At 44.2% G+C, this 25555-nt stretch overlaps 1 protein-coding gene across 1 annotated transcript in view; it reads right to left on the reverse strand.

Moving 5' to 3' along the window:
* Positions 1 to 3: 3 nt before the first annotated feature.
* The window catches only part of Zswim5 (zinc finger SWIM-type containing 5), a 109919-nt gene continuing 84367 nt past the window's right edge, over positions 4 to 25555 (reverse strand). The window contains exons 6-14 of the mRNA XM_021160422.3: positions 18215 to 18391; positions 15775 to 15921; positions 15147 to 15284; positions 11051 to 11311; positions 10253 to 10388; positions 9343 to 9500; positions 5283 to 5446; positions 4374 to 4455; positions 4 to 3683 (exon numbers count right to left, since the gene is read on the reverse strand). Of these exons, the coding sequence (XP_021016081.2) occupies positions 2821 to 3683; positions 4374 to 4455; positions 5283 to 5446; positions 9343 to 9500; positions 10253 to 10388; positions 11051 to 11311; positions 15147 to 15284; positions 15775 to 15921; positions 18215 to 18391 (2126 nt within the window). The 3' untranslated portion in view covers positions 4 to 2820. The remainder of the gene's footprint in view (positions 3684 to 4373; positions 4456 to 5282; positions 5447 to 9342; positions 9501 to 10252; positions 10389 to 11050; positions 11312 to 15146; positions 15285 to 15774; positions 15922 to 18214; positions 18392 to 25555) is intronic.

Here is a 25555-nt window from a genome sequence, read left to right on the forward strand (position 1 = left end):
CCCTTCTTTCCTGCCCAGCCCCCACCCCCTTTCTCTCTCTCTCTCTCTCTCTCTTTCTCTTACACACACACACACACACACACACACACACACACACACACACACACACACGAGGCCTCAAACTCACAAAGATCCACCTATCTGCCTCTCAAGTGCTGGAATTAAAGGCGATACCAGCAGGCCTGGCTCCTTTGTTCCTTTTGTTATTCTTCCTCTGCATATTCTCCCGCAGTCTGGGGCTCAGGTATCAGGGAAGACAGAGCACACACTACAGCATTAACACTAGGCTCAAACTACCCATATGCTAACAGCCATGCAAGCTCAGGAGTGACATGATAATAGGTACAGCTTTCCAGGTAGTTGGAGCTATGGCATTTATAGACAAGGGTCTGGGTCCCTGTAACACAGGGCTGTGTGTCTCTGAAGGAAGGAGAAGAAGCTCAAAAGGGGGCACAGAAGATGCTAAAACACTTCAGTGTTCAGGAGGGAAAGAGGAGCTAAAGGAAACAGGAACTAAGGAGACTTCAGTTTTGATGCCGTAGTATGGTTGGGCAGAAACATACAGAGCTTGGTTGCTTAAGATCGTAGCCTTAGGCAAGAAGGTCTCTGAAGCCAAGGGGTCCTCTGGCATTTAAGTTCATTGTGTGTTATCTTCTGAGTATTCCCACAGATGTTCTCAGACTCTCGTGCTCCTGATCATCGTGTGATATTAGGAGAGTACTGTTTCCTAGGTCAGAGTCTCGGGGTGCCTTAGAGCTATGGACATGGGTGTGATGTGAGGAATCTTCCAACTGTCCATTACTGTATATGTCTGTGTAGGCCCAACCAGCTCCCTGTCCCATCAAAGGAGAGAAGGGCCTCATTTACTGAGAGAACACAATTTCTGCTTTTAGAAAAATCGTTTCTGTGAGCCATGATTTATTCATAGAAAAGCACTGAGTTCACATACTTGCTAAAAAAGGGCAATCATGATACAGAAATGGGAGTGGCTTCTCCTTTTTTTGCCAACCCATTGGGCTGAGACAGTGTAGGGGCCCTTGGCTGGACAGTAACACATTTATTAGTAGCCACAAACAGCGAATACAACTTACTGGTCAGCTTGGAATAAAAAAGATGACAAGTAGGTTTCAAAGAGAAAAATAAAGTAAGTCAGACAGAAAGGCCCTTAGTCCATTCTCTAGCTACACCCCCCCTTCCCTATCAAACCCCACCCAACTCAGGAACTAAGACAAAACAGTCAACACCGAAGACACCTGTATCCAACTGAGTCTTCTGAATGCCCTTGCTACCTCCTATAATTCCAGGCTAAGCATAGGGGTCATGAAGTAGTACAAACGTGATACACTGTGGAGGTCAGCATGGGCTAAGGTGGGGCTTATCCGCTAGAACTAGAAACTAGGAAGGGAAGGCTAAAGGAATACCAGCCTCAGCCTCCGAGTGAGCTACCAATGAGATTATGATGAGAGTAGGCAGAGGAAGTTTGAGGTAGAGAGTTGGAGGAAGAAAACACGTTTGTGTAAAAAAAGAACCATGGAGCAAAAGTGGCCAGTCTTAAGAGCAGAGGGACACGTGCTTAGAAACGTGTTTGCTGAGAGAAGGTAAACAGAGGAGGCACAGGATGCGTAACAATGCTCAGCTAGCAAGAGACTAAGGGACGGATGGGCAAGAGAGAGTTGGCAGAAGGAAGGCACACTCATGCAGATCCTCAAGTGTGAAGACACTGACAGATTACATGTAGAGACCACTCATAAAGACACATCATGGTCAGCAGGCATACATTCAGAGACAAACATGTTTACACATAGGTACCCGTGTGAGCCTAGATACACACATACACTAAACATGAAGACATGAGTACACTTAACACTTAGGTATGCATTATCACTCACAAATGAAACCCAGTCTAACACATGTCACACAATTAACAGAACTGACACAGGCATGCACACGTGTATCTTTGTACACAGACACATGTTCATACAGATATACACACATACACACTGGAGATGAGAGCAGATTCTCTAACATAAAGGTGACCAGAGCAGATGTATCTTGTAAGCTCAGCGGCTTCCTGGACCTTCGTCTTCTCCCTGCACTTGTTATTCAGGTGTTCGTCAGGCTCCTGGAGTGTGTGAGGCAGAGGCCGGAGCTTCTGTGTTCACAACATTGAGACAAATATCTAAGCCACTCTTGACCTCTGCCCCTCAATGACCACTAGGCTAGTTGTCCTATCTTCAGGCCACAGTTTCTGACATATAAGACTTGGATTTTAACTGTCCATTTTTCTCCCTGCTGCCCCCACTTATCCACTGCCAACAGCATATACTCTGTACAGGAAACCTGAGAAATGGTTGTGAGTCTCCTCAGAAAACAAGCCTATCCTCCCACCCACAGCTACTTTAAGTGCCCGTCAAATCAGAGTCGGAATTATAAATAGTTACAGCTTTACAATGCTTGACGACACATATACTATAGTATTTACAGTACCATAAATGCTTCTGTTTTCTCTGGTTAAGCAATCCCTGAGACGGAACAGTGTTCTGTGTTTGCCAAGGGAGTGGGGCCAATGGCCAGGACACGCAGGATATAGGGGCGTGAGGTGACATGTTGTGGGGGCTTCTGACCGGTCTGCAGGGTCCAGCTCCTCAGGAACTGTAGAGCTGGAGTGAGAAGCTTGCCGAGGCAGGAATACTGGCGAATGTCGGACTCTTCCCATCCTTAGGTCTGTGGTACTGAGTCCTCTCAGGGTAGACAGATGTTTCAGAGTCCTTGTCCTGACCTGGAAGCTCAGGCTGCCCTAGCAGCAAGTGATCCACTTTCTCAGCCAAAGCGCTCCCGAACCAGCAGCATCAGCTTCTTCTTGCCTTTGTATATCTGTTTGAGGTTGTCAATGAATTGGGCAAACTGCAGGTGACCATCCTGGGGCAGTAGGAAGGTCTCACGAGCTTTGCTCAGAAACTCAATGAACTCTCCGTAGTGGCGGGGACTGATGTGTGTCAGACGGGAGTGTGTGGTGTTGATGTAGGCATTGATGGTTGCATCCAGTAGCTGGCGCAGTGGGGCTTTGTCTGTTGACATGAGCTTTCCAGAGCTGCGGCGGCCTGGGATGCCTGCCAGGCCTGGGGCAGTCACTGTGCACCGACGCAGGATATCAGAGAGCACTGTGGCACAGTGCACACTCTTCACCACCAGGGGGATGAGAGCTGCCAGTTCATTCTTGCCCAGAGAGTGGCTGAGAGCACAAGCCCAGAGCACATCATTGATGGCTGGATGGGTGTCCTGGTTGTAGGCCAGGTTAAGATGGCTCATGGCCAGTGAGGCCAGCTTGAAGGCACGTAGCGGGTAGCCACGGAGCTCCATGTAGCGGGCAATGGTGAACAGCTGTGAATGAGTCATGCCACCGGCAGCAGCATCAATGGCAATCTGGTAGGCTGCCTCAAAGGCAATGTGGTCTTTCTCACAAAGTGTAAGAGCTGATAAGGCACAGCTCTGTGGATCCTTCATAGCACACTGTAGGGCCAGTGTGCGAGCACAGCTAGCCAGTTCCTCCCGCTGTGGGTAGTCAAGGCTGAGGCGCAGGATAGTGGTGTGGGAAACGGCTGTGGCAGCCACAATACTTGTAGCCTCGGTTGGGGTGAAGAGTGTGTACCAGCTCTGCAAGATGCTCACCAGGGCCCGCACACCTGTCAGGGAGATCCTGAGGTCAGCAGTGGCTACTTGGTCCTAATTCAAGTCTGCCCAGATTTGGGGTCTGAACTTGGCCTGCACACGAGTTCTCCCTACTCCTTAGCAGTCCTGAGATGATCTGAGGTAAACAGGGTAAGAGGAGCATCCCAAATGGCCAGACTCTATTTGGGGGTCTCTTCCCATCCCAGCCCAGAAGGTCTCTGCTGCACCCTCAGCTCTTCATAAATATGAAACAACAGAGCCCCAGGTTTGCGGCCTCAAGGTGGGGCCCTAGGCTTCCCAAGGGGTTCTAGCCCAAGTAGTGCCTTTGAGGAGAGTATAGTGCTGGGGCTTTGGGTTCTAGAATGGTTCCCAAGCCAGGTTGTTTGTGGTTTTTCAGAAGCATAGACAGAGACTGGGACCAAACCACTGAGCCAACTCCCTCCCTAGGGAGCACGTGAGGACTGGTGGCTGAAAGCATTCTCTCAGACATTTCTCTAATCACAGAGGGTCAAAGTGCTGTTGACATCAGGGTATGGTCCAAGCAATGAGAGCTTAGGCTGGCTGACACGGAGGCAGTCTTCTAGCAGCACATCCGTTCCCAGGCCACCAGGAATAGAAATATGACAGCACCAAGGATTCATGGTCCTGTCCCAAAAGTCAGGCTTAGAAACTCCCCAGGGGGAAGAGGGAGATGTGAGACTCACCCACTTCTGTAGCACAAGTAACCAGCCATCGAACCATCTCTCGGCGCCTCCAATTAAGGGTTGATAAGGTCATCCGCATCACCTAGACACAAAAGAGGCATTTCCAGTGGGCCACACCTAACAGATGAGATCCTCGCCTCCCTTCTACCTCATACTGTTCTTTTATGGAATAGGTATTTTTTTGTTTGCTTGAGACAGGGTCTCATTAGCCCAGGCTGACCTTCAATTCTCCATGACCTAGAACTTCTAATCCTTCAGCAGCTACCTTCCCAGAACAGACATTAGAGATGTATCCCACTCTGCCCAGTTTATGCAATAGTAGGGTCCATCCTAGATCTTATTCCATGTAGGTAAGCACGCTACCAAATGAGATACATTTCCAGCTCAATAACAAATGATTTGCATTGTTGAATTAGTTAGTGGTCCTTTCTCTCTGTGTGGATATGTTTAATTTCTCCCTACCCCTCTCACTAGACATGGGGCTTCCTCAAGACTGACAACAGATAAGACTCTTTTTTTTTTTCCCCCGAGACAGGATTTCTCTGTGTAGCCCTGGCTGTCCTGGAACTCACTCTGTAGACCAGGCTGGCCTCGAACTCAGAAATCTGCCTGCCTCTGCCTCCCGAGTGCTGGGATTAAAGGCATGCGCCACCACCGCCTGGCTGATAAGACTCTTGTCATACCTTGATTGACTTGAAGGAAGGTAGAGATAGAGAAGATGGGGATCCTACAGTGCCTACAGCGATTTTCCTTCTGGCCCCAACTTTAAATGGAGGCCACTTCTTATAGAGTCCTTATTTTTTGTCTACCCTGGCACTTATGTTTTGGAAGACAGAAAGATCCAGACATGGCTCATGTTCATTCCCCTTGGAGAAACCTAAAGCTGGGACAGTGGTGTCACACTCGTACCTGTAACCCCAGCTCCAGGGCCACGTTGAGCAGAGTGCTGTCTGTACTGCTGTCTGTGGGAGTAGCAATCTTGAATGCATCTTGAGCTAGTTTGAAGATGAGGGAGGAAGAATGGATGTGCTTCTGTATTGCTTCCAGAATAGTTCGTAGCCTCAGCGTGTCTCCTATAGTCATTGGAAAAGGTAGAGGCAGGATTTCTTTTGAGTTTCCCTAAGACAGTAAGCTGATTACACAAACACTAGCTGAACTATGCTAACTTACCCAATGTGTCTGAATGCTACCATGTCTTCTGGTCAGTCAAGCTGTCCCTTCAAAATGCTTGGTGGAACTTTCTGGTCCTAGACACCCACATGAATTCACCTCTCCCATCTTTTTTTTCTAAAAGTTAAATCCATGATCATGTCATACAGGCTAGTTTCACTAACACCTTTCCCCATTTTTCCTGGACACTGGCAACTATAATTTTATACAGTTGGTACCATATAGCTTTTTCAGATTGGCTTTTTGCAATATGGAATACATAGTGAGGTTCCTGTGTGTGAAGTTTATTTTGTTTTATTGCTAGATAACATTCCATTGTATGGATATATCACAGTTTATCTTTTCACCTTGTGAAGAACATTTTGGTTGCTTTGGGGACAATTGTGAATATATTCATATATATTCCTTTTCAGGTTTGGGTATGTATATATTTTGATTCTTTTGAGTAATACCTAGGAACATGACTGCTGGAACATATGTTAAGACTACATATAGCTTTGTTACAAAACAAAACAAGGGGCTGGAGAGATGGCTCAGCAGTTAAGAGCACTGACTGCTCTTCCAAAGGTCCTGAGTTCAGTTCCCAGCAATCACATGGTGACTAACAACCATCTGTAATGAGATCTGATGCTCTCTTCTGGTGTGTCTGAAGACAGCTACAATGTACTCATATAAATTAAATCTTATAAAACAAAACAAAACAAAACCAAAAACCAGCCAAACTAACTTCCAAAGTGGCTGTGTTATTTTATATTCTCCCAGCAATGAGCATTTCTGTTATTCCATGCTATTGCCAATATTTTGATCTTGGCTATCCAAACAGTGTATAGTGGTGTCTTGATTTAATTTACAATTTCCTAGTAATATTCTGAATATCATTTTATATGCTTGTTTGCTATCTTCTCTGGCAAAATGTTTTTTCAGTTCTTTGGTCAGTTTTAATTTTATTTTTAAGATTACTTATGTATATGAGTGTTCCATTTGCTTGCATCTATGCCTGCATGACAGAAGAGGATATCAAATTTCATTAAAGATGGTTGTGACCCATAATATGGTTGTTGGGAATTGAACTCAGGACTCCTAGAAGAGCAGTTCTAGCCCTATTTTATTTTATTTTTTTTTATTTTTTTTTTTTTTTGGTTTTTCGAGACAGGGTTTTTCTGTATAGCCCTGGCTGTCCTGGAACTCACTTTGTAGACCAGGCTGGCCTCGAACTCAGAAATCCGCCTGCCTCTGCCTCCCGAGTGCTGGGATTAAAGGCGTGCGCCACCACGCCCGGCTTCATTATTTTTTTTTAATTAGGTATTTTCTTCATTTACATTTCCAATGCTACCCCAAAAGTCCCCCAAACCCTCCCCCGACCTCCCCCCCCCCACTCCCACTTCTTGGCCCTGGCATTCCCCTGTACTGGGGCATATAAAGTTTGCAAGTCCAATGGGCCTCTCTTTCCACTGATGGCTGACTAGGTCATCTTCTGATACATATGCAGCTAGAGACATGAACTCTGGGGGGTACTGGTTAGTTCATATTGTTGTTCCACCTATAGGGTTGCAGACCCCTTTAGCTCTTTGGGTACTTTCTCTAGCTCCTCCATTGGGGGCCCTGTGATCCATCCAATAGCTGACTGTGAGCATCCAGGTCTGTGTTTGCTAGGCCCCGGCATAGTCTCACAAGAGACAGCTATATCAGGGTCCTTTCAGCAAAATCTTGCTAGTGTGTGCAATGGTGTCAGCATTTGGAGGCTGATTATGGGATGGATCCCCGGGTATGGCAGTCTCTAGATGGTTCATCCTTTCGTCTCAGCTCCACCTATTTTATTTTTGAGACAGTCTCATTATGTAGCTCTGGCTGTCCCAGAACTTACTCTGTAGACCAGGTTGGCCTCAAACTCAGAGAACTTTCTGCCTCCTGAGTACTAGGACTAAAGGCATGTGCTATTTCTGGTTTTAGTAAGTTTTAAAATTGGACTGTTAACTTTCAGGGTTTGTTGTTGTTGGAGACAAATTGATTTGTCTCAATCTGGAATAGAGTCTCTGTATTCCAGGATGGCCTTGAACTTATGTAGCAGAGTCTGACCTTGAACTCCTGGTCCTCCTTCACCTCCTGAATGCTGTGATTATAGATGTGTACTGGGATGCCTGGTTTATGTAGTGCTGGAGCTCAAAACCAAGGCTTTAAGCATGCTAGGCACATACTCTACCATCTGAGTTGCAGCCCCAGCCTCCTGATAAGTTTAAGAATTCTTTGTATATTTGGGATACAAATTCTTACACTGAGTTGGAAACACTGTTATAATCAAGACTACTTGATGATCTGAGGGATTTTGAACTTGGAGATATTAACACTTTGTGTCTTACTGACACAGAGATATATACTCATATATAAATATACTATTATATATATTATATTTTGCCACAACTTTAGGTGGCTAAAGAAATAAACTTCCATGCTGCAGACATCATTTTTGAGTTTATATTCCAAAACATCCATAAAGGGCAAGTTCAGGGGTGGGGGTGGGGAAGCGGGGAGATACAGCTTGTTAGCTAAGAGCCCTTGCTGTTCTATCATTAAGATCCAAGTTTATATCCCAACAACCATATGAGGCACCTTACAAAGCTTGTAATTCCAGCTCTCTGGGATCTGATGCCACTTCTGGATTCTGAAAGATATTTTTAATTAGAAAAAACAACAAGACAACCAGGCAGTGGTGGCGAACAGCCTTTAATCCCAACATTTGGGAGGCAGAGGAGGTGGATCTGAGTTTGAAGCCAGTCTGGTCTACAGAGCAAGTTTCAGGACAGCCAGTTGCACAGAGAAATCCTGTCTGAACGAGGAAACAAACGAGGAAAGAACAACAACAAAAAGGCATCTTAAAATAAACGTCCACAGGTTTCCTGGTACAAAATACTCAGGATCCACAGTTGACAGCTGGGATTTTATTGCAGCTCCTTGTCTAGAGCTTCTTTTCACTTCTGTTTGTGATGAAGCCTGCAGAGCTAACATGACTACACGAGCCCCGAGGGTCAGAGTCATTCCATACTCTATCCTTTGGTAGAATAATCACACTCTGCCTTAGTACGGAGAGTTACAGGCTTTGAGGCTGAGACGTCACCAACAGTGATCTCCATTTTATAGATTTTGAAACTGATATTGGAAAACTAAAATGACTTTATCAGGTGGAAGATTACATTCAGAAGTTAATGTAAAAATCATTTGATTATCAGGCCATATGTGGTGGTGGACATCTTTAATCCTAGCACTTGGTAGGTAGAGGCAAGAAGGATCTGGGTGAATCTGGGGCTAGTCTGGTCTACAGAGTGAGTTGCAAGATAGCTAGGCCTACACAGAGAGATCCTATCTCAAACAACCAAATAAAAACCATGTGATTATAGAGCTAGAGAGATGGATTATGGTTAGAGAATGTATTGCTCTTGCAGAGAACCCAAGTCCAGTTTGTAGAACCAATGTCAGGGGGCTCACTACCACCTATAACTCCATGTCTGAGGGTATCAGAAACCTCTGACCTCACTGAACACCGGCAATCATGTACACAGACACATAATGTGAAACAATTTTTTTAAATTTAGAAATCATTTGATTCTTTATATTCAGGGTCTTAGGATTTTCAAGTAACTCAGGCAGAATTCTAGTCTGACCCAGGTGCTCTTCCTAATGAACAGTCAACATGAAGACCCCCACTGCTCCTGTCAACACAGAGCACATGGCTTCTCTTTTTCAGGAGACTGTGGGCCCAGGTGGGTAGGTATAGTAAGGATGTTGGATGTCTACCCGTGCTTACCTTTGGCAGCGGTCAGCATGGTGGAGGCGAGTTCACACTGCTGTGACTCTAAGTGTCCGAGCGTGAACCAGCGAGGATAGCGGCTGGGTACCACAGACACCATGTGATGGGGGTGGGACGTGTCGCCTGCGGAAGATGAGTTTTCTAGCACAGGTAACCTAAAAGACCCAGGAAGCGCCATCAGCTTCATTTAGACTCTGGCCATTGTGACCCCCTTTAGGGAAGTTTGCTTTCTGCTGGGGAGAAATTGGTTAGGGAAAGACAGGCTAAGAGCTTTGAAGGGTTTTAAACCTATAATATATGTCAGGCCGGTGCTTGGGTACTTGGAAACCTTGAGCTGATAGTTTCCACTATAAAGCGATTTGACAGACACAGAGTGGCATAGGATTATTTTGAAGAGCCTAAGAAACATATGCCAGGGAACTTCCTTCTAGCTAAACAGCTCTCTCAGTCTTACGGCCTAACTAAAATTCTTTCTCTGTATTGTCTGCTACATCCTACATATCTACACAGGTAAACCAAGAATCCTAGTCTAGCTTGAAAACAAGATTCTCATAGAGCATTGCTTCTGGGTCTTGGAGTATACATATTTATCTCTCCGCCTCCTATATTCCTCTGGGGACATGTACCTGGACCCATGACTGAATGGAGTTATGTTAGGAAATAAATCCCTTCTGAGGCTACCCAAGTGGTTCCAAAACAGGGAGGCACCATATTTATTATATCTTGGGGGCCCTGCTCAGACAATTTACCCTAAATATGTGGTGGGGTCAAGTGTTTCATTAATAAAGAATCCCAGAGCTTAGATCATATGAACATATGGAGGCCCTGGGTTTGGGAAAGAGACAAAGGGGAAAGGGAGTAGGGCAGGCAGAGGAAGAGGCCATCAGGCTGGACAGGGGCTACCCACCTCATGGCGCGTAAGGCTAACTTGTAAGACAGGTCTGGATCATGAGGCAGCAGAGCTGAGAACAGATACTTTGCAAAGGTGTGCATGGGAACACTCTCCCGGTGGATGACTTCTCCCAGGCCGCTGAAGGGGCCTCCTGAAGGAAGAAGATGAGCCAGCAGTTACTGTTTATTTGTTTTGTATGCTTATTCTAGCCTAGACTTGGGAGCCCAGCAAGCTTGTATGCTAAACTTCATTACTTTTTTTTTAAATTAGGTATTTTCCTCATTTACATTTCCAATGCTATCCCAAAAGTCCCCCATACCCTCCCCACCACTCCCCTACCCACCCACTCCCACTTTTTGGCCCTGGCGTTCCCCTGTACTGGGGCATATAAAGTTTGCAAGTCCAATGGGCCTCTCTTTCCAGTGATGGCCTACTAGGCCATCTTTTGATACATATGCAGCTAGAGACAAGAGCTCTGGGGTACTGGTTAGTTCATAATGTTGTTCCACCTATAGGGTTGCAGATCCCTTTAGCTCCTTGGTTACTTTCTCCAGCTCCTCCATTGGGGGCCCTGTGATCCATCCAATAGCTGACTGTGAGCATCCACTTCTGTGTTTGCTAGGCCCCGGGCATAGTCTCACAAGAGACAGCTATATCTGGGTCCTTTCAGCAAAATCTTGCTAGTGTATGCAATGGTGTCAGAGTTGGAAGTTCATTACTTTTTAATGTCACAAATATTTCTGTGCTTTGTCAGAGAGGGGAATCCAGAGTGCTGACTAGAGGCGTTTTTACCATGACCCCCTTTCTTCTTACCCTCCAGCAGTAAGACGCACTGCTTGCGCAGTGTCTGGACTAGCTCATCATCCAGCTGCAGTTCCTGGAGCTGGCTTAGGAGTTGCTCCTCATTACGGCACACCTTGTCCTGTGCATAGAGGCCTTCAGGCATCACCCTCTGTTGTCCCATGCCCATCAGAGCAACCTCCAGGGCCAGTGACAGGTACGACTCATTGCTGTTTGGGCAGCCTGAAGCCACAGGTACGTGCTGGTACACAGGAAGTCTGCTTTCATTCATATCTGAGGAGAACAAGTTACCAAGTTCCTTAGGACAGGTCTAGTGGGTTATCCTGTGTCTCTGCCTGTCCCGCTTTGGGATATCAGTTGCTTAATGGTTATTATAAAGCTAAATCAGAACCTCAAAGCAGTAAGAAAAATACACTAAAAAAAAAAAAAAGATTATGAGAACCACAAAAAACAAAACAAAACAAAACAAAAACAAAAAAAAAACAACAACACTCCTTCATACACAAATTGGGTAGGCCAGCCAGGGAAGCATAAAGTCTTATTTTTGCCAATGTATAATAGAATCGTAATTGTTTTTGTGTCTGTTTCTGCTACCTCAGTGTGAGCACCTTTAGGGGATGAGAGCATCTCACTGTTCTGGGTTTCTCCAAAAGAGCAGTGTATGTCAGTGGTAAACAGATAGAGCAGCTTTAGGCTTTTCAAGCTATAAGCGTCATTGTGCAGATGAAGGTGTTGTCCCTCTGCAGGAGATTAGGACAATCAGGCCTGTTCTAGCTTGGCTTGGGGTAACTTTTTTTTTTTGTTTGTTTTTTTGAGACAGGGTTTCTCTGTATAGCCTGGCTGTCCTGGAACTCACTTTGTAGACCAGGCTGGCCTCGAACTCAGAAATCCGCCTGCCTCTGCCTCCTGAGTGCTAGGATTAAAGGCATGTGCCACCACGCCTGGCTTTTTTAAAGATTTATTTTTTATTATTATACATAAGTACACTGTAGCTGACTTTAGTGGCACCAGAAGAGGGCATCAGATCTCATTATGGGTGGTCGTGAGCCACCATATGGTTGCTGGGATTTGAACTCAGGACCTTCGGAAGAGCAGTCAGTGGTCTTAACTACTGAACCATCTCTCCAGCCCCTGGGTTAACTCTTTATATCTACTCAGAGATACTGACTCCATCCAGTTTAACTCTTACTTTGGAAATTTTTGCATCTTCTATGTGATGGCTTTATAAAATGCGTCACTAAGGATTTCAGGACGTGCAGAGGGGTTTAAGAGCCAATGACTTATTTGGATATGATGACATATGCTTGTAGGTTTAGCTGCTTAGAATACTGGTGAGAGGATAGCTAGGATCCTCGAGTTCAAGAACAGTACAGGGAATAAAAAGGAGTATGTGTAAGGGTTTGGAGGGAAGAATGGGGGAGAGAGGGGTGATATAATTATAATCTCAAAAACAAAACTAACAAACAAAAAAGACCTTTACCCCCCCCCTCCTTTTCTATTAAGTAGCCCTGGGGACAGTTAAGTGGCAGGTAACGCTAGGGGCACATGAAGAGTAGTAGTCATAATGTCTGCTTGCAAGTAGCTGACAGCGTAGTAAGAGATACTAATACTAAAGCAAACGCAAATAAATCCAACACAGTGATAACCCAGGGGAAGGAGAGCAACTGTGTATCCAGCCTCAGTGTGGGGCACTTAGTCTGTTCTTTTGTTTGGGAAATTGGTACAAACCCACCATGAGGGAAGAATGTTAAAAGAAAATGAGAGTGTAGCTAGGAAGCTAGTTAGATGCTGACAGGCTTAAAAGCCATAGTCGGCAGCTGTAAAATGAGGGTCTCAAACTTCAGAGTTTTGATTTCTAGTTAAAAGAATTGGCTCTGGGGCTGGAGAGGTGCCTCAGCAGTGGAGAGCTTTTACTGTTCTTCCAGAGGAGGTGGCTTCAGTTCCTACCATCAAGTGGCTCAAAACCACTTCTTATTCTAGCTCTAGGGGGATCTGACACCTCTTAAAAAAAAAAAAATAAAGAAGCTGGACAGTGGTGGCGTGCGCCTTTAACCCAGCACTTGGGAGGCAGAGGCAGGCGGATTTCTGAGTTTGAGGCCAGCCTGGTCTACAGAGTGAATTCCAGGACAGCCAGGGCTATACAGAGAAACCCTGTCTTGAAAAACCAAATAAAGAAAAGAAAAGAAAAGAAAAGAAGGAAGGAAAGAAGGAAGGAAGGAAGGAAAGAAGGAAGGAAGGAAGGAAGGAAGGAAGGAAGGAAGGAAGGAAGGAAGGAAGGAAGGAAGAGGGAGAGGGCAAGAGCGAGAGAGAGAGAGAGAGAGAGCGAGTGAGAGAGAAAGAAAGAGAAAGAGAGAGAGAGAGAGAGAGAGAAAGAAAGAAAGAAAGAAAGAAAGAAAGAAAGAAAGAAAAGAAAAGAAAAGAAGAGGTGGGTTGTGTTGGCAGAGTGGGATATGAGTTTTATCTCTCTGGCTTGGGTACAGAAATGACATTTTTTCTGCAGGAGAAAAATGATTATTTAGCTGGAGGCTCCCTATTAAGAATAAAGAGTTATCATGGTCTTTCTTCTCTCTCCTCTCTCGTTCTCTCTTTCCTTTTCTCCTCCTCCTCCTCCTCCTCCTCCTCTTCCTCCTCCTTTCGGTTTTGCAAGATTGGGTTTCTCTGTGTAACTCAGGCTGTCCTCTTCCTGCCAGGTGCTGGGATTAAAGGCATGTGCCACCACCACTAACTGTCTTCTTTCTTATCACCTGGACAGGAAAGTGCCCCTCAAGATGTTTCTCAAACTGTTCCAGCAGTTTCAGAAATAATATAAAGCCTACCTAAAAGTGTAGTCTCTTTAGTCATTGCTCTGAAGGTATCCTGCTGTGCAAGGCCCCTCTGACCACTGTCCACTCTCCCTTTGAGAATGTACCATCCTACTTCTAATAGAGTCCAAGGATCTTCTATACTACACTCTATGTGTCTTGTTTAGGTTTTGTTTTTATTTGTTTGCTTTTGAGTCAGGGACTCACTATATAGCCCTGGCTGGCCTGGAACTTGCTACGTGTAGACAAGGTTAGCCTCAAATTCATAGAGCTCTGTTTGCCTCTGCCTACCAAGTGCTGGGATTAAAGATGTGTGCCATCACACCCAGCACTGTCTAAATTCTCTCAACAGAGATCTCAAGGACTGGGGAGCCAAAGGGAAACTAGAACAAGATTCTGCTAAGAGTATTATATGGTTTTAAAGAAAGATACTTTATTGTTGCTTTTTTTTGTTTGTTTGTTTGTTTGTTTTTTTGTTTTTTCGAGACAGGGTTTCTCTGTATAGTCCTGGCTGTCCTGGAACTCACTTTGTAGACCAGGCTGGCCTCGAACTCAGAAATCCGCCTGCCTCTGCCTCCCGAGTGCTGGGATTAAAGACGTGCGCCACCACGCCCGGCTTTATTGTTGCTTTTTAAAAGATTTATTTATTTAATGTATGAGTGCTCTATCAGCATGTACACCTGCATGCCAGAAGAGGGCATCAGATCCCAGTATAGATGGATGTGAACCACTCACTATGTGGTTGCTGGGAATTGAACTCAGGACCTCTGGAAGAGCAGCCAGTGCTTTTAACCTTTAAGCTCTCTCTCCAGCCGTCTACTTTGTTGGTTTTTTTTTTTTTGAGGCAGGGCCTTATACTGTGTGATCCAGGATGACCTTTTCTGTTAAAATTCACCAGCTTCAGCTTCTTGAATGCTGAGATTATAGACCTGAGCCACCTTACTTGGCTTAAAAAGAAGAGGAAGAAGAGGAGGAGGAAGAAGAGGAGGAAGAAGAGGAGGAGGAGGAGGAGGGGAGAAGTGGGCATTTGGGGGAGGGTCCGGCTAGCCTTAAAACCCTGGGCTCAAATGATCTTCCTGTTTTAGCCTCCTGAGAGTAGCTGTGGCTACAGGTGGGCACTGCCATGAATACTTGACGCACACACTTCTCATAGAGATGGTCTCCCACTTCTAGACTGCTCTGAACTTTTTTCCTCTGACTCCTAAAATTCCTCTAGCCTTTCTTATCCCCCTAAGGAAGCTCGTAAGGTAAAGTAGGAAAGCAGGACACACGGGCAGAGATGGCTTGTTTCAGGCTGACCCTTGTACCTGACATCTCCATGTAGCTGTCATCATTCAGGCGGCAGGCTTCAGTCAAAGTGAGAAACAGGCAGCCAATGGGATCCAGGGGATGGCCCACCCAGCCCTCCAGGTTTGTGATTGTTGTCGTTCCTCTCTGCAACAACTCTGGAAGCAAGCAGGTTTCAAGTTTTAGACCGAGAGATGTGGAAATGTGCTTTTCTTTTGCTTTCATTTCCTAATCAGTATCATTCCGTCCTTGACCAGAAAATCAAAAGCTCCCCCTATTGTTATGTGTGCTCGATTGGCTCGATTGCAAGCTCACCAGCCAGCTCTAGTTTAGACTGTCTGCTGGCAGTGTATATATGGAGACAGCTTTACAGTTTCAAAAGCATCTTCTCCAGGTCTTAGTGGGCCTTCCAGGTGGAAGCCTGGAAGCTTCCAGTGAAAAGCAGGCTCACTGTTCCTATTTTACATTCAGTAAATAAAGCTGAGCTTCACAGGAATAGCAAGAAGGCACTCCACTCAGCAAGCAGAATTGCTTGGAATTCTCAAGCCCATGGAACTGAATGAAAATTAGGTTCTTCATCTTTTTATCTCCTGCAGGTCCTTATCACCCTGAGACCCCAGGATGTTAGAGGATTCCTAATCACTATACCTTTCTTCTGATGTTTGTAGATCTCTAGCTGCCGCTGCTGCTGCAACCTCAGAGTATTAATGATGGCCACCGTGAGTCTGAGAGCCTCTTTTGGATACCCATGAGATCGCAGCGCATCAACCCGAGCACAGGCTGTAGGCACGTGCTCTACCAGGCAGGAAAGAAACATTCTGTTAGAGTTAACATTTCAAACAGGAAAGTCCTATGTTTGACAGACAAAGGGGTCCATGTTCAGTCCAGTTTCTCAGATTCAACTTGGTGTGTGCTTTAGAACAGGGACTGTGCCTTTTATCTTCGAGGATATAAGTGGAAGAAGCCATCTTGAAAGGGCTCCTCTAGCCTCAGTGTGATGGGATACACAACTAGAACAATAAGAAGCAGATTCTCTGTGAACATGCACTATGGGAACCTGGTGGAGCAGCCGCTAGCTGTCTAAGGGGAAAGCCTCAGCATCAGATGATAGTTTTATTGTCGGAGGCAGGGTCTCATGTAGCCTAGGCTCCTTGTGAACTTTGATATGCAGCTGACACTAGCCCTGAATTCCTGATTCCCCGTGCTTTCAAGTTTTGGGATTATAAGCCTGTACCACCATATCTAGCTTCATTATCAAATGATTAATATATTCATTAGTAACCCTGTCTCCTGAGGACCTATATTATATGTCAGATAATGCACTGGGCAAAGGAAGTACAAAAGATAGAGAAGGCAGGACAGCTGCTCTAAAGGGCTCATGAATGAGACCTAGACAGACAATTATAAGGCACTGACATGACAAACACCTATACTGGAAATATCTGAGCTACACTTGAAGTACAAGAATGATTATGAGTGGGTAGGTAAACAAGGAAGACTTTCTTAGCAAAGAGTATATATGTTTAATCATATATAAATAAGACCATAAAGGAAGTCTAGATAATTTCTTTGGAGTATGGCAAATAGTTCAAGGTAGCTAGAGCTGAGCTGAGGCTAGAGCTAGCTTGGCAAGGTCTCCAGCATGGAGATCTGCTGGCCTCTGCCTCTGTATATCATTTACTTCTGTACTGTAACAACCCCCTTAGCTTGCTTGCTTGTTTATTTATTTAGTTAGCTGGGTTTTAGAAACAGAGTCTTACTGTGTAACCTTAGCTGGTCTAGAACCCTAGCTAGTATGGTCTACAACTTGCGACACAGACCATACTAGTATCGAACTCGCAGAGATCCACCTTCCCCGTCTCCCAGTTTCTTTTTTTTTTTTAAAGATTTATTTATTTATTATATGTAAGTACACTGTAGCTGTCTTCAGACACTCCAGAAGAGGGCGCCAGATCTTGTTACGGATGGTTGTGAGCCACCATGTGGTTGCTGGGATTTGAACTCTGGACCTTCGGAAGAGCAGTCGGGTGCTCTTACCCACTGAGCCATCTCACCAGCCCTGTCTCCCAGTTTCTGAGGTTAAGTTACCACCATACCAGGCTCCCAAGCTATATTTTAGAATGAATGCACTCTAGGAAAGCTAAGGACAAACTGATGTAAACCAGACAGTCATTGCAGGAGAAGTTTAAACTAGATCAAACAGTTCTATCCTGTTATAAAGGATGCTAGGAAGATGAGGAGGAGAAAAGAAGACAGCCTGGTGACGAACACAGACTGCATCCTAGTTCCTAGCATGGGGTAACTGCAGTTTCAAACACAGTGTTATTTTTATGTGTGTGTGCTCATGTGTGTGAACATGTATGCTTAGACTGTGGAGTCCAGAGACAACCTTGGGTGTTATTCCTCAGACATTATCCACCTCTTACAATTTTTAAAATGCCTGTTTTTTTTTTTCATTAGTGCATTTGGCCTATGAGTGTGAGTGCAGGCATGTGTATGGAGGTTCCAGCAATCAAACTTAGGTCATCTTGCTGGCTTTTTTTTGAGGCTAAATCTCTCACTGTCCTATAACTAGCCAATTGTGCTAAGCTAGGCTGGAATCTGCTGTCTCTGCCTGCCCTGTACTGGGATTTTAAAGTACATAATACAATGCCTGCATTATTTTACGTGGGTTGTGGGGATCAAACTCTGGTTCTTACTGACCAACCTACCGCCTCGGTTCCCATCATGCAAGCAAGCTGTGTAAGTTGTGAGCAGAATATAATGTTGCTTGGTAACAGATAACTGAAGTGTGTGAACTGATGCCTAGTGGTTTTGTTTACTCCTCGATAGTATCAACTGCTTTATCTTTTTCCCAAAGCCTATGGGAAGGATATTTCCACTTGAGATTATTATACCTCAGCTAAGCATAATACAAATGAAATAGGCCTCAAATAAATGACCTGAGTTGGTAATAAATGCTCCAAAAGAAATGGATGGATATTAAGTTGTAGCTAGTACTGCTGGGACCTATGCTGGTAGCTCATGTGGGCCTGGTACAGGTGGGACTGGGACCTGATGTTCTTGGAACATGGAGGGCTAGACTTACCAAGCCACAGTGGCTGGCCATGGGAATTAAAGAGTAGTCGCTCATTTTCCCGCTGGCAGGCAGGAGCTGTATAGATATCACTGCTGATTATTCGTTGTAGGTGGCTGTCCTGCCAATGTAACTCACGACCTTCAATGGCTCTAGTGAAGACTGTTCGTCTTGGTCTGGATAAAGAGTCTGAGGAAAGAAAAAGAACAGCTGAATTGAATATTCTGAGGTTCTAACATGGCTCTTCTATGTCTTCTATCCAAACAAAACAAAACAAAACAAAACAAAAAAACGAAACCCAAAACCAAAAACCAAAACAACCCTCCCCACCCCCCAAAAAACCCACCTTATACAGAGGGCAATAAATTTCATTTTCTTTAAGTAACTTTCTACTGGGACTCAGAGCCACATGATGGCTTGAAGAAACAGCTACTCAATAGCTCAATAGTAAAGATATAGGGCTGGGGAGATGGTTTAGCAGGTAAGAGCACTGACTACTCTCGTAGAGGTCCTAAGTTCAAATCCCAGCAACCACATGGTGGCTCACAACCATCTGTAATGAGATCTGACATCCTCTTCTGGTGCGTCTGAAGACATCTACAGTGTACTTAGATATAATAATAAATAAATCTTAAAAAAAAAAAAGTAAAGATATAAACTGTTTTCCTTATCAGTCAGAAAAAAAGAGGCAGTTAGATAATATCCTTAAATAATCATAACTTGCTTCATTTGCAGCATGACCCTTATTATAACTTCTTTGTTATTCAGATCAGAAGCTGAAAAAATGACTCAAGAGCTTGACACAGGAGGCTTACAAGTTTGCAGTTAGCCTGGGTATATAATACTCTGTTTTAACCAACAACATCCCCTGCCTCAGGTCCCCTAAAAATCAAAAACAAATAAAAACTGATGAATGAATGAATGATTAAGTAGATAAAGCTGACAATGATGTTACAGTTTGTTCACTTATAGTTTGTTCTCAAGAAAGCTGACGCTGACGAACGTTCTCATTGAGATCTGACCATGCTACCTCCCTTCAGGAAAAGGACTTTGGGGAAATCAACACTACAAATAGGCCCAGATCATCAGCCCCTGTATCTGTGTCTGTTTGTCTATCTGTCTCTTTCCTATTTTATATGCTCTTCTAAGAATACTGAGTCTGCCCCAAAGTTGGATGCAATTAACATTTTGGTGATGATGTGAGAAGGGCTTGGACAGAGACGGACTCACTTCTCAGCACAGCAGACGCTTGCCTGCTTGTCTTCTTGACTTTCACAGCACAGTGGGTCCGTATTTTGCAAACAAGTAACAGAGGCCCAGAGAGTTAAAGTCCCTTACAGGGGACAGCCTAGCTCTTTATCAGGAATTCAAATGTTTTTTTCTTCCCTTTTTCTTTCTTTCTTTTCTTTTCTTTTTACTTTTTTTTCATTCTTTTTCTTTCTTCTTTTTTTGCCATTTTAGTCTTTGCTATTCTCCCACCTAGGCTAGCTGTATCTATTCAAATAGATTATAAAATCTTCTATAAATTCATCTATTTGGGGGGTGGTGGTGAGAAAGTTGAGATAGGGTTTAAAATTGCTATGTAGCTGAGGTTGGCCTTGAGTTTGATCCTCCTGCCTCTACCTCTTAAGTGCTGGGATTATAGGTATGTGCCACCATGCTTGACTCATAAACTCAGTTTTATAAAAAGAGGTTTGGCTAACACATTTGTGTGCTTGAATGTTTGTGTACCACATGCATTGGGTCAGAAAAGGACATCAGACTCCTGGGACTGGAGATACAGGCAGTTGTGAGCCAGCTGATGTTGGGGCTGGGAAAAGAATCCAGGTCCTGCTCAAGAGTAGCAAGTGCTCTTAACTGCTGAATCATCTTCTCCATCCACTGCTGGGAGGGGCCGGGGGGGTTAGAGGGAAGCGGGGTAGAGAGAGAGAGAGAGAGAACGAGAACCCACATGGCAGCTCACAACTGTCTATAACTCCAGTTACAGAAGACCCAACACTTTCTTATGGCCTCCCTGAACACCAGGCATCCACATGGAACAGAGACATGTATGCAGGCAAAGCCCCATACATTTAAATAAAATGAAAAAAAGAGTATGGGACAAAATATGAGTGAACAAAATGAAAGGTCTACTTCATGAGGACTTACGTAGACTCATAGATATGACATCTTAAAAAGATAAAAAACTCAGGCTGAAAAGATGGCTCAGGGGTTGAGAGCACTGGTTACTTTGCCAGAGGCCTTGAGTTCAATTCTCAGCACCCACATGGTGGCTCATGGTCATCTGTAGCTCCAGGTCCAGGGGGATCTGATGCCCTCTTTTGGAAAAGCTCTCATAAACAGGTGATTCCACTAGGCTCCTTGCAGGAACCTAGCAATGGCTTAAGTTATTTTTTGCTGCTGCTGCCAGGCTGTGTATAAAAGGGCTACCTGCTACCTTGCTCCCCACTTCCATCATTTTCTCTCCTCTGTGCCCCACCCCCTTCTCTGCCCTCATGGCTCTGCCCTCATCTGTCTGCTTGTCTATATGTCCACTCATCTGCCTCAGCCTTTTCCCAGGTCTTCAACTCCTCTCTCTCCCTTCCCCCAGTAAAACTGGTTTATATCAGTTCTGCTGCTTTCCTAATTCCTCAGGGGGCATATCTTGACGTGGGACCATCAGGTACTGCTCAAAACCAACCACTGTTGCATTAGCTGGACTGCAGCCTGTAAGTCATCCTAATAAATCACACACACACACACACACACACACACACACACACACACACACATATACATATACACACACACACACATATATATATACATATATATGGAAAGAGAGAGAGAGTTGAGTGTCACTCTATAAGATCTGACTCTAGAGAACCCTGACTAGTACTGGGCATGGTGGTTGGTAGTACAGGCCTGTAATTCTAGTACTTGGGGGCAGAGACAGGAAGATTAGCAAGCTGAGGACAGCCTGTGCTGGCCTGTCTAAAAATACAAAAACAAAACAAGGTGTGAAAAAGAACAAGAAGAAAGGAGAGGAAGAGATTAAGATATAAGCAGAGACCTGGAAAAGGAAGAAAATACATGAGACTACTGTTAAGAGGAAAAATCTGAGCAGGAACTACACGTTTGGGATTAGCAGATAGATAATAAATAGTGCATGCACAAAGGCAGTATAGACGTGGTCTGATGACAGCGCTGGGCACTGAAAGCATGTTTGAGTTGGAGAGTAAGGGAGGAGACAGAAAGACCCACTTAGAAGAGGACAATGAGATAATGAGAACCAAGAGAAACTGGAAATCAAATGACAAAGATGTTTCAAGCAGGAAATGATCAATGTCAAATACTGCTAAAAGGGCAAAGGTCAATTAAGAATGCAACTGAGGCCGGGCGTGGTGGCGCACGCCTTTAATCCCAGCACTCGGGAGGCAGAGGCAGGCGGATTTCTGAGTTCGAGGCCAGCCTGGTCTACAAAGTGAGTTCCAGGACAGCCAGGGCTACACAGAGAAACCCTGTCTCGAAAAACCAAAAAAACAAAAAAACAAAACAAGAATGCAACTGAGAAGGCTGGAGAGGTGGCTTAGCAGTTAAGAGCATTGACTGCTCTTCCAGAGGTACTGAGTTCAATTCTGAGCAACACATGGTGGCTCACAATCTGTAATAGGATCTGATGCTCTCTTCAGGTGCGTCTGAAGGCAGCAACAGTATATATGAAATAAATAAATCTTAAAAAAATATTACAACTGAGAATCAACCATTCAATTTGGCCCTAGATGATATGTGACCAGTACAGAGCTGGCTCAGTACAGCTGAAAACCTGATTAGTGTAGAAGAGAATCAGAGAGAAGTAAATATATATTTTCTTGGTATTTATAATAAATATGCATGATTCTTGCAATTGTTTGTTTTCAAGACAGGGTTTCTCTGTGTAGCCCTGGCTGTCCTGGAACTCACTCTGTAGACCAGGCTGGGCTCTAACTCAAGGGATCCACCTGCCTCTGCCTCTTGAGTGCTGTGATTAATGGCATGGGCCACCACTGCCTGGCTTCTACTAGTTTAAAAAAATACTTTAGGGGCTGGTGAGATGGCTCAGCGGTTAAGAGCGCTGACTGCTCTTCCAAAGGTCCTGAGTTCAAATTCCAGCAACCACATGGTGGCTCACAACCATCTGTAATGAAATCTGATGCCCTCTTCTGGAGTGTCTGAAGACAGCTACAGTGTACTTACAAATAATAAATGAATAAATAAATATTAAATAAAAGAGAAAGATTGTTATCTAAAAAATACTTTAAAAATTATTATTCCTTTTATTTTATCAAAGATATTGTGATTATCTCCCATTTCTTCTATATCCAAATTTTTTCCTACTCCATGAATCATTCCTATGAGTTATAAAATACAAGCCCACTGCTATTTCTCTCATCCTTAAGCAAAGCAAAGCAAAGCAAAGCAAAGCAAAGCAAAGCAAAGCAAAGCAAAGCAAAGCAAAGCAAAGCAAAGCAAAGCAAAGCAAAGCAAAGCAAAGCAAAGCAAAGCAAAAAAGACACAAAGACACTCTTAGGACTTCGCATACCTTTCTGGCTGCCTTTCTTTTTCTTTTTCTTTTCTTTTCTTTTTTTTTTTTTAGATTTATTTATTATTATACATAAATTCACTGTAGCTGACTTCAGACACACCAGAAGAGGGTGTCAGATCTCATTGAGCCACCATGTGGTTGCTGGGATTTGAACTCAGGACCTTTGGAAGAGGAGTCAGTACCTTACCCACTGAGTCATCTCACCAGCCCCTCTGGCTGCCTTTCTTTGAAGTATAAGAATTAAGAAACAGGAGTGGATGCTCACAGTCAGCTATTGGATGTATCACAGGGCTCCCAATGGAGAAGCTAGAGAAAGTACCCAAGGAGCTAAAGGGATCTGCAACCCTATAGTTGGAACAACATTATGAACTAACCAGTACCCCGGAGCTCTTGACTCTAGCTGCATATGTATCGAAAGATGGCCTAGTCGGCCATCACTGGAAAGAGAGGCCCATTGGACTTGCAAACTTTATATGCCCCAGTACAGGGGAATGCCAGGGCCAAAAGAATGGGAATGGGTGGGTAGGGAAGTAGGGGGTGGTATGGGGGACTTTTGGGATAGCATTGGAAATGTAATTGAGGAAAATATGTAATAAAAATATTTAAAAAAAAAAGTATATTAAAGACAAAAAAAAAGAATTAAGAAAACTAGTTCAGATCTAGGGAATAAGAAGGGTTTGGACTTAGATGCACAAGCAAACAAAGAGGCAGAATAGATGAGCAGGTACAGTAAATCTGTCTCTGTCCTTCTTGACACTCTCCCCATGACAGAGTTTCTCTGTGTATCCCTGGGCTCTACTGAAGCTCAGAGATCCGCCTGCCTCTGCCTCCCTTGTGCTAGGATTAAAGGCGTGTACCACCATTACCAGGATCTCTTAGACCTTTTTTTTTTTTTTTTTTTTTAAGATTTATTTATTTATTATATGTAAGTACACTGTAGCTGTCTTCAGACACTCCAGAAGAGGGCGCCAGATCTCGTTACGGATGGTTGTGAGCCAACATGTGGTTACTGGGACTTGAACTCTGGACCTTCGGAAGAGCAGTCGGGTGCTCTTACCCACTGAGCCATCTCACCAGCCCCCTCTTAGACCTTCTAAAACAGTAGTTTTTGTTTGTATGTTTAATTCCATAACACAGAAAAAGGAGGTTTGGAAATGTTTTTCTAATTTCTTTATTTTTATTATTATTATTATTATTTGAGACAGGGTCTTACTGTGTAGCTCTGGCTGTCCTGGAACTCACTTTGTATACTCTAGCTGATCTTGAATTCACAGATTTGTCTGTCTCTAGCTCCCAAGCTGTGTACCAACTTTGCTTTTTACTTTGAAACAGAGCCTAAGTTTTCCAGACTGGTCTACAATGAGTGGCCTTCCTGCCTAGTTGGAATTACAGGCTTATGCCACAACACCTCATGACACTTGCACTTTGGGTGGGTATTCTACCCGCATGATTTTCCACCTGTCTTAGTCAGGGTTTCTATTGCTGTGATGAAACACCACAACCAAAAAACAAGTTGGGGGAGGAAAGAATTTATTCAGCTTACACTTCCACATTGCTGTTCATCACCAAAGGAAATCAGGACAGAAACTCAAGCAGGGCAAGGACCTGGCGGCAGGAGCTGATGCAGAGGCCATGGAGGGATGCTACTTACTGGTTTGCTCCACATGGCTTGCTCAGCCTGCTTTCTTATAGAACCCAGAACTACCAGCCCAGGGATAGCTCCACCTACAAAGGACTGAGCCCGCCCCACTGATCACTGAGAAAAATGCCTCAGCTGGATCTTGTGGAAGCATTTCCTCAACTGATGCTTCTTTCTCTCTGATGACTAACTTGTGTCAACTTCACACACAAAATCAGCCAGTACACCACCTTTGTACATATTTGCATCTACAGTGTCAATGAACAAGAGGCTAAACTCAGCTGAGAACAATAGGGAGAGGAAGTATGGACCGTTCTGAGGGGAAGATGGTAGGAAACAATAATTGAAAAAAAAAAAAAACAGGCATAGACTAGGCAAATGTAGTAAATGGTTAGAAAGCACTGATGACCACTTGAAATGAGTGGTCATGAATTTAAAATAAGACTATTTACCATGATTATTTCTCTCCAGTTACACTTTGCTGTGTAATCCTAAGTACCAAGTAATTACAAAACTTAATTGAAGTAGGGAGAGAGAATGGGGAGCACCCATCAATATCCTAAAGAAAAGGAGCCAGCAGCCGAGAGTATGGTAGCATGTGTACCTGCAATCACAGAATATAGGAAGCTGAAGCAAGTTCAAGGCCAGCCCTGGGTATGAGGTTTTTTGTTTAAATATTTATTTGTTTATGTATTTTATGAATATGAGTGCTCTATCTGTAGAAGGCATTCAATCCCATTACAGATGGCTGTAAGCTACCATGTAGTTGCTGGGAATTGACTCTGGAAGAGTAGGCAGTGCTCTTAACTACCAAGCTGTATCTCCAGGTATCTATAATAATATCCTCTCAAAAAAAAAACAAAAAACAAACAAACCCAAAAAACAACAACAACAAAAACAAACAAACACCAGCACTCAGGAGGCAGAGGCAGGTGAATTTCTAAGTTCGAGGCCAGCCTGGTCTACAGAGTGAGTTTCAGAACAGCCAGGGCTATACAGAGAAACCCTGTCTCAAAAAACCAAAACCGGGGCTGGTGAGATGGCTCAGTGGGTAAGAGCACCCGACTGCTCTTCCGAAGGTCCAGAGTTCTAATCCCAGCAACCACATGGTGGCTCACAACCATCTGTAACGAGATCTGGTGCCCTCTTC

Source organism: Mus caroli, unplaced genomic scaffold, assembly GCF_978045245.1.
Source record: "Mus caroli unplaced genomic scaffold, Mus_caroli_1 scaffold_6, whole genome shotgun sequence".
Classification (NCBI taxonomy): Eukaryota; Metazoa; Chordata; class Mammalia; order Rodentia; family Muridae; genus Mus; species Mus caroli.